Below are 20,091 nucleotides of genomic sequence, written 5' to 3' on the forward strand. Positions count from 1 at the left end.
TTGCTTGGGGCTGCTCATTTCTAGGTTTATGGGTGTTTTTCCCCTTGACAGTTTGCTGGCACCAGGCTGGGTGTCAGCCTGTGCCACCAAAGATCTCAGACTCAGGCACCAGGGAACGGCGAGGCGGACCAGCCAATCAGAAGAAATTTGGCCCTCTGCAGTTTCCGTCCGCTCACTAGGAGGCGCTGCGGAGGCCGCGGTGGCCCGGACTGTCGCGGGCTGGGGCGGTTGGTGGTGGCAGCTGCCGCCATGGAGTGGAGCTCGGAGTCAGCGGCTGTGCGGCGGCACCGCGGCACCGCGGAGCGTCGGGAGGGAGAGGCGGACGCGTCGCACGGGCAGAGAGAGGCCTCAGCGCAGGAGGATGCGAAGGGCGTCGGGAGGATGTGGGGGAAGACGGAGAACGGCGGCGGGAGCCGGGGCGCGAAGACCGCGCTGTCCGAGGCGCGCACGGCGCTGGCGCTCGCACTCTACCTGCTCGCGCTGCGGGCGCTCGTGCAGCTCTCGCTGCAGCGGCTGGTGCTGAGCCGGACCTCGGGGCTCCAGGGCGAGTTCGACGCGCGCCAAGCCAGGTACGGCCGATCGGCCCGGCCGCGAGTCCTCTGCGGCCCCAGGCGAGTGAGCCCCGGGGTGGGGGAGCGCCTGGTGGGTGAGTCCCGCGCGGGTGAGCCCGGCGCCACTGTGCCCCAGGCGGGGGAGGCCGGCGCTGCTGTATGCAGAGTCCCGGGGTCCTTGGGCGCACGTCGGTGGGAAGTAGAATGATCCTGCGCGTCCTCCTGGGGTCTGAATTGCGGGTACCCCGGGCTTCCTCGGCTCCCTCTTTCGCTTTCTCGGGATGGCCAGATCGATTGAGTCTGCTTTATCATCCACTCTGTTCCTCCTGCAGATGGTTGGTTGTTCACACGCTTCATCATTCTCCCCTCTTTCTCGAGCAACTTCCACTTTTTACTTTGGTTAGTTCTCTGCATTTAAAATGAGATGGAGAGTGAGGTTTTTGTGCCAGGGCTGCATTACCAAGTCTTTCTGGGATGGTGTGGGAGAGGAGTAATGTAGTGCGTGCTACCTTTCTAAGCCCCACAGCCCTCGTATCTGAAAGCTGTGGAAGGAGACTGAGTACATCCACTCAGAATTATGCCTGTAATCCCTGAAGGTCGCAGATGGTCTGTGGCTCTTCTGTACTACGGATTGTATAGGGTTCAACATTTTTTATTTTTTTATTCTATTTATTTATTTATTTTTCGAGATAAGGTTTCTCTGTGTAGCCCTGGCTGGAACTCCCTCTGTAGACCAGGCTGGCCTCTAACTCACAGAAATCCTTCTGCCTTTATCTCCCAGGTGCTGTGATTAAAGACCTGCGCCTCCAGTGCTGGCCAAGGGTTCATTTTTTTTTTTTTTAAACGACCTCAGGTGTATTTGAAAATATGAATTCTTTGATTCTGTAACTTGCATCGTAAATCAGATGAATCCTAAGCTAGTAGAAAGTTTTCAACTACTATTGTGTTTTAAAAGTTGCTTCTTTGGATGAGTTTTCTTAAGAGCTTTTTGGAAGGCACCCCCTCCGGTCCCACCTGTCCCTCATTGGAGTAGGGTTCATTTTGACCTGAACTGAAGTTATTAGGTTTGGTGTGTACAGCAAGAGGCTTGTGTTTATTGTTTATTCTTTTCAGAAGTTAATCATGCCTACTTGATGGCATTGCATGGCTAGACAGATGGCTTCAGCCCCTTAGACCCAGTAAGGGACAATCCATAACTATCAGCTGGAGTCAGGCCGGTGAAGCTGTGTTGTCCTGCCTTCAGCAGTCATACGTACTGAATAAGCCCCAGTCTTGGTGCTGATTTGGTATGGGTCAATGGAGAAAAGTGTGAAAGCATTAGTTCCTGGAGCGCAGTATAAAGTGATGAAGCTTCCAGATCATTTTCTTGAGATGTTTTTTTCTCTCTCTCTCTTTTTAAAGCACCGTCAGTTCCAGATCTCAAGAGTTAGAGGTAGGGGACTCAGTGAGTTCAAGGCCAGCCTGATCTATAGAGAGAGAGCCAGGGCAGCTAGAGATCATGTCTCAAGGTGGAAGAGAGGCACAGTGATTTTCTTTTTTCTTTCTGAGAAGTCAGAAGAACTGAACATTCTGCGGTTGGAGGGAGGGAAGCCCAGTGGGAAGCTGTTCCAAGCTGAGTTAGGCTTGTGGGCGTATGTCTGCCATCACCGTCCTTCTGGTTGTTTCCAGGGATTATCTGGAACACATAACGGCCATTGGCCCCAGGACTACAGGAAGCACAGAAAATGAAATTCTGACGGTACAGTACCTTTTGGAGCAGATCAAGCTGATAGAAGCACAAAGCAACAGCCTTCACAGCATCTCAGTGGATATACAGCGGCCCACCGGCTCCTTTAGCATTGACTTCTTGGGGGGCTTCACGAGCTACTATGACAACATTACTAATGTCGTGGTAAAGCTGGAGCCCCGGGATGGAGCCGAGTCTGCTATCCTGGCTAACTGTCACTTTGACTCAGTGGCAAATTCACCAGGTAGGTACTTGTATTTAGTCATTTAAAGTCACAAAGATAGAACCCAGAAAGTTTATTAACCTAGCCCCATGTAAGGACCATTTTTCTTTGACCAGCCTTTTCTCATTGTGATAGAAGTTAAGCTAATTAATACCTGTTTAGAGTCTAGCAATTTAATATTCTCTTAAGTTCACTATTATCATTGTTATTGTAATTATTAAATAGTGGCACACAAACCCCATGGCAATACATGAGATGTTTTGGTACACTGAAGTTTATCCTCAGTTTACCAACGTGTCTGTCCACTTGTAAGTGCTTACATACAGGGTGGCAGTAGGCTTTGGGGGTACTGGGTAAAGATCCCTGTATTTAAGGGATACGTGGATTAGAGGACATTAGTTCTAGTAGTTTCTGTCCTCTTGAAAAGTTAAAATTATGGTCCACTGAAGGTAGAGTACTTACTATTGTGTTCTGAATAGACACTGGCAAGATAGAAAACTTGATGTTCAAGACAATGTCTGACGCAATACATATCTGTCAAATCAGTGTGAATCCCCTACATTGAAGTTTTTTTTTTTATCTTTTTAATCTTTAATGTATTCTCTGATATTTTTATACATATATCATATGTTTTGATCATATATGTGTCCAATTTCATTGAAGTTTTAAAAATAAGATTTTTCAGAAACATGATTTGTAGACTCTGGGTCTCTTTGTCCTTGCAGTGACACAAAAAAGTGCAAGCTGCATTGTCAAGGGCACTGCTTAGCAAAGCACCTGAAACTTTGTGCAGTTGTTTGATAGGGTATTGGTTGAAGTGCACATAGCCCAAACTTAAGCCAAAAGAAGCGGTAAGCTCCCACGTAAGTCTGAGAAGCATCACAATCAACAGTGGTCGCTTGGAGGTAGAGAGACTTAGTTAGCAGGAAGGCTGGAGATCGGGTTCTCCCAGGATGTAGAGGTAGGAACTGATGTAGTTATGCACCACAAGGATTCTTTCTTGCTTAAATAAAATGTATTTATTAAACATTTTATTTGTGTGTGTGTGTGGGGGTGTGTGTGTGTGTGTGTTTATATGCCATGTGTATGTGTAAGTGTGAGCACTGGGAGACCAGAAGAGGGCGTCAGATTAGATTCCTCGGAGCTGCTTTAGTTACCTGTGAACAGTTGTGGTTGCTGTGAGTTCCGGCATCCGAACTCTGGTCCTTCAGGAGGGAGCAGCCCACAGTCTTAACTGCTGAGTCATCTCTCCAGCGCCAAGGATTATTTTTTATTTTCAGTTGGTGATGTTTTTGTAAAGTATTATAGAGTAAAACAAAAATCACTATTGACATAATATGTGAATCCTGCTCATTGTATTAAATTCTGAAATCTTGATAAATTTCCATGACTCTTACAATTTTTTTCATAAGCTAGACAGGAGTCCATCTAAACTACTGACATCCATTATCTCTAAAATTTCTTCTCTATATGCTCACATAAATATTCACAAGTCAAATATGAACAAAAAAACCCCAGCTAATATAGGCAGTTAAGAATAGAAAGTCTAGCTGGGCGTGGTGGCGCACGCCTTTAATCCCAGCACTCGGGAGGCAGAGGCAGGCAGATTTCTGAGTTCGAGGCCAGCCTGTCTACAGAGTGAGTTCCAGGACAGCCACAGCTACACAGAGAAACCCCGTCTCGAAAAACCAAACCAAAAAGAGAAAAAGAAAAAAAAAAAAAGAATAAAGAAAGTGACATTTTACAATGGCATCCTGAGATTATACAGTTAAGAAGACTCCTCTAATAGACACCAAGCGGAGGTGGGTGCTGGGCGTCCTGACCAGGAGGAGAGTGTCTGAGTACTGGGCCTTCTTTTGGCATATTGATTAACCTAGTCCATCTTTAACTTCTTAATTGTAAATGGAAAACTGATAGCTAATTTCCTAACAATGGTGCTCACAAATTAAGTCTAAGGAAAACTGTAGGAGAGCATCGTCCAGAGGACGGCTTCCTTGGGTGGTGGCACTGTTGGTAACAATACTTCTAGATTGCTTGAATGTATAGCAGGCCCAATATAACACGTAAGGTATAAACTAGCCTTGACTTGATGAAATGATAGTGTGATAAGACATTTCTTTACATTTAGAATATATTTTGCTTATTCAGACATCAGGATCCGCACATTCATTTAAAACAAGGCAGATGTGCCCTAACTATGCCAGGGACACTAGGCAAAGTCACCTTTTGCTCACTATTAAGACGCTTAAATTCTGGAAAGAGTTATATAATAATGCTGTGGTTGTTAAAGAGCATTATAGTAGAAAGACTGGATATGTAGGTATCAATCAAATGCAGAGTCCCTTGCTTTTCATAATCCTTATGTGGAATAAGATAAGATTGTAAGAGAAGATAGTAAAGAGAAAAGACAGACAGGTCCTTGCCATGTGTGCACAGTTCTATCTGTTTGATAACATGGGGAACGTGAATCATTTCAAAGAGGCGGTTCAGTTCTCTGCTTTGGCTATTGTCTTCATCAAAGAACAATACTTTTTTTTTTTTTTTTTTTGAAAAGTGATGAGACAAATGGAGAGAACCAGGTGGGGTGTAGCTCAGTGGTAGAGCGATTGCTTAGCATGTGCCAGCACCAGGGTCTGTCTTTAGTGCTGCAGAACTGTAGAGCAAATGAACCAACCCGGTGGGAATCCCGAACCAAAGCAAAAAAGCCCACAAAACAAAAAAAAGGGAGAAAGGACCTAGAGCCTGTGTGGCAGCGAATGTGGGAAACCATGTGAATGGCAAGCCCAGTTGGGAAAGCTTGCTGTCTGTAGCCTCTCCGGGGCCTATGGTTGTCTTTGTAGATTAACCTTCGTCCTTCCGGGCAGACATGGAGGCGGAACCCCTGCGTAGATTTATGTTCGTTTTTTAGGCAAATGTGGGGAGAGCAGAGAGCTTTTTTTGTGTCTTCAGATTTCTTTTTAACACCAAAGAGCCTTGTATTACAGTAACATGTTTTGAGTGGCATTTTCTGCTGCTGTTAACATAGAGCCAGGCGCATAGATTATATGTGGAGTCCACTAATGAAAAGAATCTTTGGAGAACGATTAGAATTTTTTAAGCCCCCTGCCCCTTTTTTAGAGACAGGATCTCATGTAGCCCAAGCTAGCCTTGAACTAGTCTCATATTGCTGTATAGCTGAGGCTGGCCTTGAGTCTTCTGATCTGAGTGTGTCACCATGTATGGTTTAAATGACTAAAAAGATTTTTGTTTTTCTCCGATTGACCCTATGGCTTCCTGCATGCTTACTCTCAAATGCTCTATTTCTAGTTTAGAAGTAATTCTTACCTAGAATTGTAAAATACTCCTACTGATGGTATGAAGGAAGCATCTATCAATAATAAGCTAAGAGAAGCTTTTCACTCCTGCACCAAATAGTTGTCACCTGAATCCTGTCTGGATGGACTCACCGAGGCCTGAGTATTCTTTTGTGCATGCCCATCGTGGTGGGGGTGGAACCTGACACCTGTCCATGCTCTGCCGCTGAGCTGTCTCCAGCCTCAGGAGTGTTATTGCGGCATCCTGAGCTGTGCAGTCTAGGCTGGCCTGAGGCTTAGCAGCGGCTCTGCCTTAGTGACCCCAGGACTGGATCATAGGCCTGCCTGGCTGTGCTTGTTTTCCTGTGTGTGCTATTCTAAAGTTCTCAGCAGCATGGCTGGACCCAGGAATTGATAGCAAGAAGTAATGTTACCTACAGAAGGGCCTCGTTTATCTTCTCAGGTCTGCTGTGCCGTGCCAGGTCTTTGGTGAACATCTGAGTTATTTTGGGGTGGCTTCACTTTCAGGGTGATTCTAAATGGAAAGAGATGTCAGTTTGTCACTCAGCCTTCTTACTGTCTTTGGATTGTCACATTCTCAAAGGCGTTGTGACCCTCTTCTGTTCTCTCCTAAGTCACTGGTACCCTTAGAGTAGGGAGATGAGTGGGAAGTTTAACGTGTTAATCAGCTGAATATAAAGTTAAGTGTTGTTAATTTCACTTCTTGGAATAAAGAGAAGTGTTACTGCTTGCTTTTCATTTTAAAATAACAGTCTCAAATGGAAAGAAAGCGTTTATTTCATGTTCTGAGAAGTGGCACACACTGCTTCCATCAGCCTATACTCCCTGCCCCAGCAGGGATCAGCCTATACCCCCTGCCCCAGCAGGGATCAGCCTATACCCCCTGCCCCAGCAGGGATCAGCCTATACCCCCTGCCCCAGCAGGGATCAGATAACAGTTACTTTGTTTCACTTTCATTAATGACTAAAGTACAGCCCAATAATCACCAGGGTTAATATTGTTTCTTTTTGAGCAGAAGTGGGGCATAGAATTCAACAGAGCCCTAAAGCAAGTGTTTATTTTCCCTGGTTACAGAGCCTCCCCTAAGTTTTCAGAGAGAAGGAAGAAAGCTAACAGAGGATGTTAGCCAGGTGCCAGACAATGGGTGTTTTCTTGTAAAATCTGTGCAAAAGGCCTGTGGGGTTGAGTCACAGTCTGCTTTCTAGACCTCGGAAGAGTGAGCGAAGTGACGGAGATAAAATTTGCCCTCCATCCTTCCTGCTCCTGAGTCCTCACTGAATTTGGGAGCACCCTGACTGACTCACTGCTGTGACTCACTGCACACACCCCCGGAAGTGCTGCTGCCTGAGTTCTGGTGTTTCCTTTCTCTAAATGCACTGTCAGCTTTCTATTGTGAAAAGAATCAAATCAGCAGAAGCAGAGTGTTTCCTGGCTTCCAGGGTGCCTCCCACTGCAGATCTGTCCAGGCCCACTTTTCCACCTCAGCCCTTCTTGGCTCTCTCCGCGGCTGCACTGCTTCCTCTGAGGTTCAGTCTGCACTGGTGAGGCATGAGGGCCCCTCCAACATGCTAACAATTTTATGAGATACCTCACTTAGAAATTTAGCAATAATCTTCTAGTGTCATCAAATAGCCAGCCAGTCCCTTTAACTACCTCTCATGGTGCTTTTAAAATCAGCACTTGGGGCCCAGCAAATCGGTCCAGTGCTTAATGGTACCTGCCACCAAGGTTGCTGACTTGCTTGAGTTTGGACCCACATGACAGAAGGAGAGAATGAAGTCCTGCACATTGTTCTCTGACTTCCATATGTGCTCTGTGGCAAGTGTGCCCCCCCCCCCCAAATAAACACATAAAAATGTTACAGCAACAGATTTCATTAAAAACAATCAGAGTTCTAGGGTTCTTTTCATAATCTTTAGATTTTCTGATGTAGAGGCTGGAGTATCTTACTGCTGTCCTTTTCTTTCTTTCTTTCTTTCTTTCTTTCTTTCTTTCTTTCTTTTTTGGTGCCATCCTTTTTCAGGGCTGGGACCAGGCACAGTTCATTCTTCTGTGTCTTACCATTCAGGTGCCTCTGTACTTTGCCATTACTTGATCCCTTTGGAAAAACTACTTAAAGCATCCAGTGTTACTCCCTCTGTAAATGTAGGTGCTGTAGTGTTTATGATTTTGAAAGAATGTGGTAGAGAGGAGGAAGCTGTGAGCACCAGAAATACCCAGAGGACGGGGGAGGAGGATCCAGTCCAGTTGGCCTCAGGATCCATCTGGCTGATTGATGCCCCAGCATCAATCTGAACTGAACGAATGCTTCCACCGGTCACATCATTGAGGAGGCCAGGCAAGGGTCTTCCAGGGCTCGTCTTTGTTGAGCATAGTTGTCACCCTGTGATGACAGAGTTCTGCGTCCGGTCATGCAGCTATGGTGATGCCCCTTTGAGGGGAAACTCTGAGAAGGACCTCTGTTTTTCTGACTCTAAGGTGCCAGTGACGATGCAGTTAGCTGTGCGGTGATGCTCGAAGTTCTCCGGGTCATGTCAGCGTCTCCAGAGCCCATGCAGCACGCTGTGGTGTTCCTCTTTAATGGCGCAGAGGAAAATGTCTTGCAAGTAAGATTTATTGTTTTAAGCATTTGGGTTGAATAATGATGAGAGGAATAATGACTGGGAATGTTTTATTAGTAATATGAATAGTATCATAAAAATAATATGCAAAATAAACACTGTATGTACTGGCTAGTTTTGTGTCAACTTGACACAGCTGGCATTATCACAGAGAAAGGAGCTTCAGTTGAGGAAATGCCTCCATGAGATCCAGCTGTAAGGCATTTTCTCAATTAGTGATCAAGGGGGAAAGGCCCTTTGTGGGTGGGACCATCTCTGGGCTGGTAGTCTTGGGTTCTATAAGAGAGCAGGCTGAGCAAGCCAGGGGAAGCAAGCCACCAAGTAATATCCCTCCATGGCCTCTGTATCAGCTCCTGCTTGAGTTCCAGTCCTGACTTCCTTGGTGATGAACAGCAGTGTGGAAGTGTAAGCTGAATAAACCCTTTCCTCCCCAACTTGCTTCTTGGTCATGTTGTTTGTGCAGGAATAGAAACCCTGACTAAGACACTGTATCTGGCAGTGGTTTAAAACCCCCATGCATGTCGTATGTACAGTATGCTAGAAACTCTGCTGAGAAATGCCCATCCCCCCAGGACTCTTTTGTTGTTTTCACTCTGGTCTTTGAGGCAGGGCCTTGCTGTGTCTCTTAGGCTGGCCTGGCACTTGTGATCCTCCCAGCTCAGCTTTCTGAGTGTCGCTGTAACGAGAAAAGTGTGTCAAGGGCTACTCAGTGGCATCCCTCTCCCGACCTTTTTTAACCCCCGACATCAGAGAGCTGAGGAAGGCACACAGCACTAATGCTTAACCATATGGATTCTCTCGCCGGGCTTTTCCTCTTAACTTCTGCATATTCATTTCCACAGTGACATTTACTTGGCAAACTGAACCCGCCATTGTGTATAGGAAGATAGCCGTTCTGTGTGCAAATAAGCAAAATAAAAACAGTTTAACCTACAGTTGTTTTTGTTTTTCCTCATTAAGGCAAGCCATGGTTTTATTACTCAACATCCCTGGGCCAGTTTGATTCGAGCATTTATTAACCTGGAGGCTGCCGGTGTCGGAGGGAAAGAACTTGTGTTCCAAACAGGTATGTGAGGCTGTGCACTGAGCAGGTCAGTGCGACAGTGGAAAGTTTCTCAGGGTACAAAACCTTTTTGACGAGCAATCTCTTGAATGAGGTTGCATTTTAAGGCATGAATGTGTTTGGTAACATGTATGATGGTATGGGTGCACATGCATGTGCATGTGCGTGTATCTGCACCGGGTTCTTGTGTGCTTGCTTATGGTAGCCAGAGATGTTACCATCAGGTGTCTTCCTCATTTGCATTCGACCTTTTTGAGACAGAGCCTCTTGCTGGATCTGGAACTTATCCATTCAGCTAGTCTGGCTGGCTGTTGAGTTCCAGGGGCCTTCTTGATGCTCTTCATTAATTTTAAAAAGCAAAATACTGTGAGCAGCATGTGTTCTTGTATAGTACTTACTTTATGCAAGTGTTACACAAAGTTATTTAGTTCTCAAAGTGTGATGAACACCTGCTGCTGGGCTTCCGCTCTGTGGATGAAGAACAGAGGTGAGAGTTTATCCTGTAAGGTTTTATACTTGGTATGTGACAGTGGATTTGAACACGAGCGACTCAGGCTCAGAGTCGGTTCACAGTGAGTAACTGTATTGTAATATGTGCTGGTTGGTTGGTTTATTTATTGTTTTGACAGCATAACTCAAAGTAGAGTTATCTGGGAAGGGATAAGCTCAGTTGAGGAGTTGCCTCCATCAAGACTGGCATGTGGGCATGTCTGTGGGCATCTTCTCTGTGGATTAGTGATAGATACGGAAGGGCCCAGCCCACTGTAGATGTACCACTTCCTGCAGGGAATCCTGAGTTTTATAAGAAGGCTGAGCAAACCATGGAGAAGAACCGTCCCCTATAGCCTGTGCTTTACAGTTAGCCTCCGGACTCCTGACTGGAGCCCCTATCCTAGCGTCTGTTGTGATGGACTCTAGAACCTGTAAGCCAAATGAGCCCATTTCTCTTCAAGTTCCTTTTGGCTAGCAGAGAAGCAAATAAGGACATAGTACAATGTGAATATTATTAATTATGGATGATTTGGATATAAGGGTTTTAAAATGATAGTAAGAATTAAAATGAGAAAATTTACTCAGTTTAAGGAATTTAATTTCATCAGTGAATAATTTGAATGTCAAAAAACAAAACAAACAAACAAACAAACAAAACCCAAAAAAAACCAAAAACCAAACCCCCCCCCAAAAACCTGTTAAGTGTACCAGGCAGAGAGAGTTGTAATTTTAGGATTATGATTCCTGAAGATGACAGGGTATAACTGTTGAACATCATGTTCTTGCCATTTTAGCAAGGTCGAGAGTGCACAGACTTGCTCAGCAGGGCCTGCTAAGACCTGACTTTGGAAGACCCACCTTCTCTCCTGCCCCTGCCACACACAAAGCTTTGGCCAAAGCTGCCTCTGTTATGTGAGTCTAGACAGTCTCATTTTGCATCCCTGCCGCCATTGAATCCAATCCCTCTGCCTCTTCCTTTAGAGTGCTGGGGTTAGAGGCATGTACCCTGCCTGACTTGCCAGGAGTCTTAATAGTGAGTAGTGTTTTGGGTGAGAGGGGTTAGAGGACGTGAGTAATGGATAGAAACTTACGCTCTAGCATTTTTAAAAGACATTGTATTATTTAAGTTTTGAAATTACAGTAAGCACTAAGTGTTTTTATAACCTAGACAGTATCATATTTCAATACTCTCTCAAACTTACTTTAAACTTTTTTTTGTTTTGTTTTGTTTTTTTTTGTTTTTCGAGACAGGGTTTCTCTGTGTAGCCCTGGCTGTCTTGGAACTCACTCTGTAGACCAGGCTGGCCTCGAACTCAGAAATCTGCCTGCCTCTGTCTCCCAAGTACTGGGATTAAAGGCGTGCACCACCGAGCCCTGCTACTTTAAACTTTCAAAAAGATCCTGTATTTTATTTCAGTTACACCTTTAAGAAATTCAGTGTTGCCAGTTTGGTGGCTTAGGCTTTTATCCCCAGCATATGGCAGAGACAGGCAGATCTCTGAATTCTAGGTTAGCTAAGGCTACACAGGGATACCTTGGCCACACAAATACACACACACACACACACACACACACACACACAGAGTCAGAATTAAAATGCTCATTTATTTCCAGATATGGGTCTAATCAGAGCCAGCAAAAGTGAATACTCAGTAGATGTTAACAGAGAACCGCCTGAGCCGAGACTTTATTTTAGGAAAGTGTGTGTATGTGAGAGAGACAGACAGACAGAGAGAGAGAGACAGACAGACAGACACACACACACAGAATTCAAGGTCACAAGCACAAGGTAAGATACAACAAGACTTTTCAGCTCTCAAATTTTTCTACTTTCTCTTGAATCAGTGAGAAGCAGCTGAACTCTAATATCTTTATAGCTGCTATCTGCTCTTGCCCCATTTTCTTGATGCAGGAGGAATACCTTCAATAGCTACCAAATCAGAAAGGGGCAGCAGAGAGCGCTAAGCAAGGACATTGAGTCTCACTGGCTGTGAAATCCAGGCCCCATAGAGCAACAGCTGTCCTGTGTATCCTGCCAGAAGTGTACTGTAAACTTTAGTGCCTTCATTTCCATGCCTTTAATTTATGCAGCGGCTGTTCTATCCTCTGATGCCTGGATATCATCCAGTCTCATGGGTTAGTCCAAATGACTCCTGATGTTTTTTTCTGCATATATTAGTACAGTCTACATAGATAGTTTGAAGAGATGAGAGCTCACTTCTCTAAAATGAAGTCTCTGTTAGCATCTATCGAGTGTTCCATTTTGCTGGCTCTGACTAAGCCCACGTCCTTACTCCTCAACTAAATGTATGTGACTTTAAATAAAAAAATCTCCAGCAATATGGAATTTCAAAATGATCACATATCTGGAAACAAATGAACAAAGTTAGCACCAGTTACAGGTAGAAGGTGGTGTTTGCTGGTGGGACCAGGACAGGGTGGCTGTGGCAGTGGTCGGGGGAGGAGCATCAAGAGCTAGTGAGCTTTCCGCTGCATAGTGAAGCTAGGTGCACAGCAGATCCCTGCCCTGCCTGCTCTACAGTTCTCTGTGCTGTTAAATAGTTCCTGTGTATTTGTTAGTTTGATAATAAGACCCCAGTACCTCCTCAGTATATGTGCAAATTAAACATTTTACTCATTCTAAAACCCGAATATTTTAAGACTCACTCCCCTGGAAGGAATCCATAACAATTATGCTGAGAACATCCTTCTTCGCTGAATTTTACACCATTCTTTGCTTCTAGTGTTGAGCTTATCGTAACGGTTTAAGTGTGTGCCTGCGAGCTTTCGGAGGTATCTTCTGATGCTCCAGTGTGTTCCTCAGGATACGTCTCTCACATCTCATGACACTGCCTAAAGAAGACTAGCTTTCTTCGGGCTCTGCCTTCTAGAAAGTTCCTAGTGTTGATTTCATTTTTGACTAAGAGAACAAGCACTCTAGTCTGGCCGACTTAGACTTGTGTTTGAGACCATGTGTCAGATGGCCCTGCCCTAGGCTTGCTTTCTGTGTGGTGAGACTTCTCTTCTCCTGGCTTTCCAGTTAAAACAGTTTGTACTCTCCAGAACTCCATGGTCACTGGAGAGGGAAATGCTCATTTGGGATGCCTGATGGCATCATTTTTGAAGATGTTAATAAAATATAACTTTATAACATTTAAACAGAGTAAACCATTAACATATGCCCCATTTTGAAAAATCCAAAGTCTACTGAGTACGAGAATTCTGGTAAGGCATTAGCTCATGGCTTTTCCACCACTCTGAGCAAACCAGTGCTAATTTGCTCTATAACTTTTTGAGATTTTAAGGTAATTTTTCTTATTTAAGTTTTTTTTAAATTTATTTACCTGTATTTTTTTAAAGATTTGTATATTTATTATATGTAAGTACACTGTAGTTGTCTTTAGACACTTTTTCTTCTCTCTCTGGTCCCTCTCATTCCAGCCCCACTCACTCTGCCCAAAGATTTATTTATTATATGTAACTACACTGTAGCTGTCTTCAGACACCCCAGAAGAGGGCATCAGATCTCATGGATGTTTGTGAGCCACCATGTGGTTGCTGGGGTTTGAACTCAGGACTTTCAGAAGAGAAGTCAGTGCTCCTAACCACTGAGCCATTTCTCCAGCCCCTATTTACCTGTATTTTATGTACCTTGGTGTTTTGTGTGCATGTATATCTTGGAGTTATAGACAGTTGTGAACTGCTATGTGGGTGCTGGGATTTGAACCCTGATCCTCTGGAAGAACAGTCAGTGCCCTTAACCACTGAGCCATCTTTCCAGTCCTGTGATTTTTTTAAAAAATGTGTATTTATGTACATGAACACATAGACATATTATTTCCTTAAAATGGAATAATATTTAGCAACTGTTGCCATCCTTAGAATATATATAAAATACATGGCTTTATTAAGGTATAATTTAAGTGTCCTGTAGTTTATCAACTTAAGTGGTAAGATTGAGTGTGTTTTAGGTTTTCCCACATAGTTGTGTACCGTTATCATAATTCTAGAGCATTTTAAGAAAAGATTTGTTTATGATTGTATGCTCATGTGTATGTGAATGTGTGCGCATGTGTGTGCAGCTGCCCAGAAAGGTCTGGAGAAGTCATCGGATCCCTTAGAGTTAGAGTTAGAGGTGTCTGCGAGCCCCCTGACATGGGTGCTAGGAACTGAGCCCTGCTCCTGACAACTGAGCAGCAAAGCTCTAACCACTGAGAAACTCTGCATCTCCTAGAACATTATTCCTAAGGAGTCCCTGTACTCACCAGTCAGCTCTCGCTCACATTTCCTCAGTGCAGCCAGCCACGTGTGGTCTGTTGAACAGAGCTATCCGATTAACCCTGTATTGTGTTGTCTTGTTTCATTTCAGGCCCTGAAAATCCTTGGTTGGTCCAGGCTTACGTTTCGGCAGCTAAACACCCTTTTGCCTCTGTGGTGGCTCAGGAGGTTTTCCAGAGTGGAATCATTCCCTCTGACACCGACTTCAGAATCTACAGGGATTTTGGGAACATTCCAGGTACTTTGTTTGTGGTCACAGGCTGTTGAATCAAAAACAAACTTTATTTCTTGAAAGTTGTAATAGCTCTTAAGAGGACATTATATGTGAGATATTTATCTTCTGACTCACTGTTTTAATTAAGGTTTTACTGCTGTGAACAGACACCATGACCAAGGCAACTCTTATAAGGACAACATTTAATTGGGCCTGGATTACAGGTTCAGAGGTTCAGTCCATTATCATTAAGATGGGAGCATCCAGGCAGGCATGGTGCAGACAGAACTGAGAGTTCTACATCTTCATCTGAAGGATGCTAGCAGAAGACTGGCTTCAGCTAGGATGAGGGTCTTAAAGCCCACACCCACAGTGACACACCTATTCCAACAAGGCCATACTTGCTGATAGTGTCACTCTCTGGGCCAAGCATATTCCAACCACCACACTCACCAGCGCAGCATTCTTGATGCTGTCTTTTCAAAGTCTCATAGTGATTTAAATGCTTGCCGCCTCTGTGGTGTCGCCGTGTACCAGTGTGGGAGATGGAGAGATGCCAGTGAGCCTCAGGGTTTTGACTCCTGTGCTGCTGTCTTGCTTTTCCAACTCCTTTGATGATTTTTACAGTTTATTTGAGATTTAAATTTGGCTCGTTAACTGCCCAAATTCCATTCTCAAAACTTTCTCTCCCTAATGTGTGACTTAATGCTTCCTTAATTATTATGTTTTAAATTATTGACCTTGGTTATAGATTTTTAAATTTTAATTTATTTATTCACTTTATATCCCAATATCAGCCCCTGTCCCCCACTGTCCCCTGGTTCTAGATTTTGAAGAAAAGATTTATGTTATTCATGAATATGACAGATATCAGTTAACCTCTTGTTTTGACATTTCGTCTTTTAGAATTTAATATGTCAAACAACCAGGCCTAACACAAGTCTGATCTTTAAAGTAAGATGACTTTTTCCATTGTCTATCTTAGGAATAGACTTAGCTTTTATTGAAAATGGATACATCTATCACACCAAGTATGACACAGCGGACAGGATTCTCATAGATTCCATTCAGAGAGCAGGTTGGTATTTACCAGTTTGGCTTTTGATATATAATGATGATCTATTACAGATGTTCTATAGTCTGTGTGGGAGAGAGACAGTATGTCGCCAAATGAGTTACAGACTTGCAGTGGAGAGATGAGGGCTTAGATGTTAGTCTTTGATGTCTGACTTAGCAATTAAAAACTTAGAAATAGTCACTGTGAATACTTAGAAAGGAGTGGCCCCAGGCTGCAGGAGGCCTGTTGAACAGTAAAGAACACAGACAAGTGAATGCTATGAACTGTAGTAGCATCAGGACCTGGGTTTGTGCACCAGATGCAAGCAGAGAATGGTCCATGGGTCCCTTGTGAGGACAGATGAGGCACTTACATAGACAGAGCACTACAGTGCTTCCCGGAGGCCTAGAAGCGTTAGCGGAGGCCCACCTGAGGCTCAGGAAGGTGACAGGGATTTGGGCTTCGGAGAGAAGATAACCTTTTAAGTAAAAGCGTAGCATAGAGCAGGAGGGACTGGGGAGGAGGGGATGGAAGGTGTGCTGTGCTGTCAGGCTGGAATGGAAGTAGGGCTTTCAGAAGTAGAAGGGGTGAGGCTGAAATAGATGGGGTAAGGCTGCTAGATGGCTTCAAAAGTTATCAGGGATTTGAAGGTAGAGAGCTTGCCTGATGTGTATGAGATCCTGGAGTTTATCCCTAGCATTGGAATATGGTTGAGTAGATGGCTCAGCAGGCAAAGGCTCTTGCTGCCAAACCTAGCATCCTGAGTTCGATCCCTGGGACCCACATGGCAGAAGGAGCGAACCAACTGCAGAAAGTTGTCCTCTGATCCCTGCATGTGTGCTGTGGTGTGCAGCACCCCAGGAAATAAAAATGTGATATACAATGTGTAAACTCAAAAAGAACCTAAAGGAATAAGGAATCCTTGAAGGTCTCATTAAGGAGAACTCATTAATGAACTCATTAAGGTGGTGTTAAGTGTTATGTTCTGGCGATGTAGTGCGGAGTAGAGAGTGAGCAGTGAGTTTCTGACAGTTGTTTATACGGATGAAGACAAGCCTTGACTGGCGCTAACAAAGGTGCTGGGAAATAGGTACATTTTGAATATTTGGAGTGTCTCTCGTGTGTGTGTGTGTGTGTGTGTGTGTGTGTGTGTGTGTGTGTGTGTGTAAAACTTTCCTCTCTTCATGGACATGGTATGTCAAAAATCTGGACAGTTTCTTACTTTAGTAAGAAAGTGAGGTCCTACCCATTCTTACTCACTGCGTAGGGTAGTGCCCAGGCTACAGGTACTACCCCTTCTTACTCACTGAGTAGGGTCGTGACCAGGCCACAAGTACTCACTACTTGTCAGCTCCCTGCTTCTACTTCGAGATGCTGGGGTTACAGTCCTACACCACCATACCTGGCTCACTTCAAAAACTTTTTTTTTCCTGATGTAGGATTTCACTCTGTAGCCCAGGCTAGCCTTGACGTTGCAGCCTTTCTGCTTCCTTCCTAACTGGGCCTTTTATTGTTATTTGTTCTGGTTTGTTATCCTGGTGGACTGGGGATCAAACCCAGGCCTTGTGCATGCATTGCAGGACAGCACTGTATCATGGTTCCAGAGCCAACTCTCCAGCTAGTTTTAGGGAAAATTGTTTTTGTTTTATTTTTAAGACCAGGTCTTATTGTAAAGCTCACGTCAGCTGTGAACTGGCTGTGTAACATAGGCTGGCCTTGAATTCATGATCCTTCTGCCTTTGCTTCTCCTTCATAATACTTTTTAAAAAAGATTTATTTATTTTTGTGTGCATTGATGTTTTGCCTGTATGCATGTCTGTGGGTGCCAGACCCTTTGCAGCTGGACTTACAGACAGTTGTGAGCTGCCGTGTGGATGCTTGGAATTGAACCCAGGTCCTCTAGGACAGCAGTCAGTGCTCTTAACCACTGAGTCATCTCTCTAACCCCCTAATAATTCTTAACATGCTTTAACAACTTCACGAGAGGCGTTTTTTTCTTGTTTTCCCACTGACTTTCTGTCTTAGTGTCTCTCATGGTTATAACGTATCCACAGGGCAGGCTTGAGATGGAGCTCTGGGACTGTGCGTTTGTACTTAGGGAAGAGCAGTATGAGAGGGCCACGGCTGAGCTTCTAAGCGGGGAGGAAGGAGAGCAGGAGCAGGGACCTCATCTGGGAGATCTGGAAGAAAGGGGAGAGCAGTGGAGGGTGGGCTGGGAAGAGGTGTCTGCTCGTGTTCTTCCCGGGTCCGTTATTTTCAGATAGAGCCTGATTCACTTCTGCTTCATGCGTCTGTATGTGGAAATCACAATGGAGTAGCTTACTAGACCATGTTATTTTTCTTAATAAAAGGTGACAACATTTTAGCAGTTCTTAAATACCTGGCTACGTCTGACACCCTGGCTTCTTCGTCTGAGTACCGGCATGGGAGCATGGTGTTCTTCGATGTGCTCGGCCTGCTGGTCATTGCGTACCCTTCTCGTGTCGGCTCCATAATCAACTACATGGTGGTCATGGCCGTGGTTCTGTACCTGGGGAAGAAACTGCTGCGGCCCAAACACAGGAGTGAGTCGTTCTCTTTACCATGCGCTTCTGGGATGGGGGTGGGATTTGCTGGGGAGAGTTTAGCCGTTGTTTTTGTTTCTTTAAGTATCTTAGGAGGTTCCTTGCTTTACATTTCTAGAAATTCCTAGGTAAGTATTAAGTTGGTATGCTCCTTACCTTTGAGGGTTGGTGAAGATGACCATTCTCACGCACTCACCCTGAAACGGGCAAAGTCAGCTGGATTGTCTGCCTGAGCCCAACTGATGGAAGGCAGGGCCGGCCCGGCCGCATAAGGCTAAGCCCTGCTATGCAGCAGATGCCCTGTGCCCTGCAGGCCTCGGTAGGAGGCTGCCCAAGCACCCATTCAGCAGCTGTGTTCATGCAGGCTCTCATTAAGGTGTGAAATCACTAACAATGCTGAAATGGAACTTCAGTGCTGGAAGGTGTTTGCTTTAAAAAAAAAAGAAAGAGTTGCTAGAATTGTTTCTCTACTTATTAATAACAAATAATTTCTTGAAATTCAGTAATATTTTATACTATGACCAAGTCTATAACCAGTGTTAAAACTAAAGTTTACACAACCAAAAAGAAAAAAAGGTTTGTAGAGGTTGACTTTTTAAAAAATATATATATTTACTTATTTGTTGTGTGTGGGCACATGTATAAGTCTGGAAGTCAGAGGGCAGCTGTGGGAATTGGCTCCCTTCTTCCACCACGTGGGTCCTGAGGATCAAACTAAGCTCATCGACTTGGCCCGCTGAGCTCTCCTGCCGGGCCTGTAGGTTGACTGTTAGTGAAACGTCTCGGGAGGTCTGCTGTGCTACAGGCCAGCAGCACACAGTCCTATCATTTCTGCTTGAAATGTTCCAGGGTTTAAATTGTCATGTTATCATAAGTATTTAACATCAATTGAAATTATTCTTTATTACCAGTTATCTTCCCTGTCATTATTTCCCATCTTTAAAAACATTTTCCATTTATTTATTTACCTACTTATTTGTGTGTGTGTGCTTGTGTGAAGTCAGTAGACAGCCGTGGCTTCAGTTTGCTGGGGCCTGGGGATTGAACTCATGCTGCCAGGCTTGGTTGGCCAAGTGCTTACTGCCTGCTGGACCATCTTGCCAGCCCTATGCTACTGTCTTTTAGCAAGAGTTTATATGGAACTGCGTGCTTTAAAATTCTTGCTAATGTTTTGATAAATGAAGCATTGTAAAATTAGTGATTACTCCGTCTTTCCTTCGTAAGGAGGGTGTCTGAATTCCTGTGAGGCATCGCTTAATTGTTAGTATCCTTGGCCTCTCAGTGTGTTCCTTGAACATCTTTATTCTTACCCCATTCTTGTGTCTTACTGTTCTCTTAACTACGACATTTAAATATTTTCAATTATGCAGTAGAATTTTTGTTTTAATATTTGCCCCTTTAGCTGGTTTTTGTCTAACTGGTTTTGTAATTGGTTTGATGAAGATGGTGACGTTAACTTTTTGTTTTCTTTTCCTTAGATGCTAGTTACATGAGAGACTTCTTGTGTGGACTCGGGATCACTTTCATTAGCTGGTTCACTAGCCTTGTTACCGTCCTCATTATAGCAGTGTTCATCTCTCTCATCGGACAGTCTCTCTCATGGTACAATTACTTTTATATCGCCGTTTGCCTGTATGGAACTGCAACAGTTGCCAAAATCATATTTATTCATACTCTTGCAAAAAGATTTTATTATATGGTAAGTGGCTGATGTGTTTATTGTTTTCTTTTTGCTGCTTTCACGTACTGAGGACAAACAAGTGAAATTATTATGTATGGTCTTTCAGAGCTACGAGACATTGTTCAGCTGGCTACAGACAGTACTGCCACAATTGTGTTAATTTCCTGGACTTCTCTTATTCTCAGAAGTGGGGTGCAGAATTCAAGTGACGTTGCAAAGCTGTGTTCTCAGCAGTGTTTAGAGTGGTGGTGGCAGTAAGGCTTGCTTGGTGGCTCTCTGCCTCTTGTGTTGCTCTATAAGTGTTTC

At 44.3% G+C, this 20,091-nt stretch overlaps 1 protein-coding gene across 2 annotated transcripts in view; it reads left to right on the forward strand.

Moving 5' to 3' along the window:
• Positions 1 to 211: 211 nt before the first annotated feature.
• Positions 212 to 20,091, forward strand: part of Ermp1 (endoplasmic reticulum metallopeptidase 1) — a 38,596-nt gene continuing 18,716 nt past the window's right edge. For both annotated transcript variants that reach the window (XM_029472660.1, XM_021152306.2), the window contains exons 1-8: positions 212 to 569; positions 2,220 to 2,521; positions 8,294 to 8,421; positions 9,397 to 9,502; positions 14,361 to 14,507; positions 15,469 to 15,561; positions 17,892 to 18,104; positions 19,583 to 19,803. In XM_029472660.1, the coding sequence (XP_029328520.1) occupies positions 250 to 569; positions 2,220 to 2,521; positions 8,294 to 8,421; positions 9,397 to 9,502; positions 14,361 to 14,507; positions 15,469 to 15,561; positions 17,892 to 18,104; positions 19,583 to 19,803 (1,530 nt within the window). In that variant the 5' untranslated portion in view covers positions 212 to 249. The remainder of the gene's footprint in view (positions 570 to 2,219; positions 2,522 to 8,293; positions 8,422 to 9,396; positions 9,503 to 14,360; positions 14,508 to 15,468; positions 15,562 to 17,891; positions 18,105 to 19,582; positions 19,804 to 20,091) is intronic.

Source organism: Mus caroli, unplaced genomic scaffold (assembly GCF_978045245.1).
Source record: "Mus caroli unplaced genomic scaffold, Mus_caroli_1 scaffold_20, whole genome shotgun sequence".
Lineage (NCBI taxonomy): Eukaryota > Metazoa > Chordata > Mammalia > Rodentia > Muridae > Mus > Mus caroli.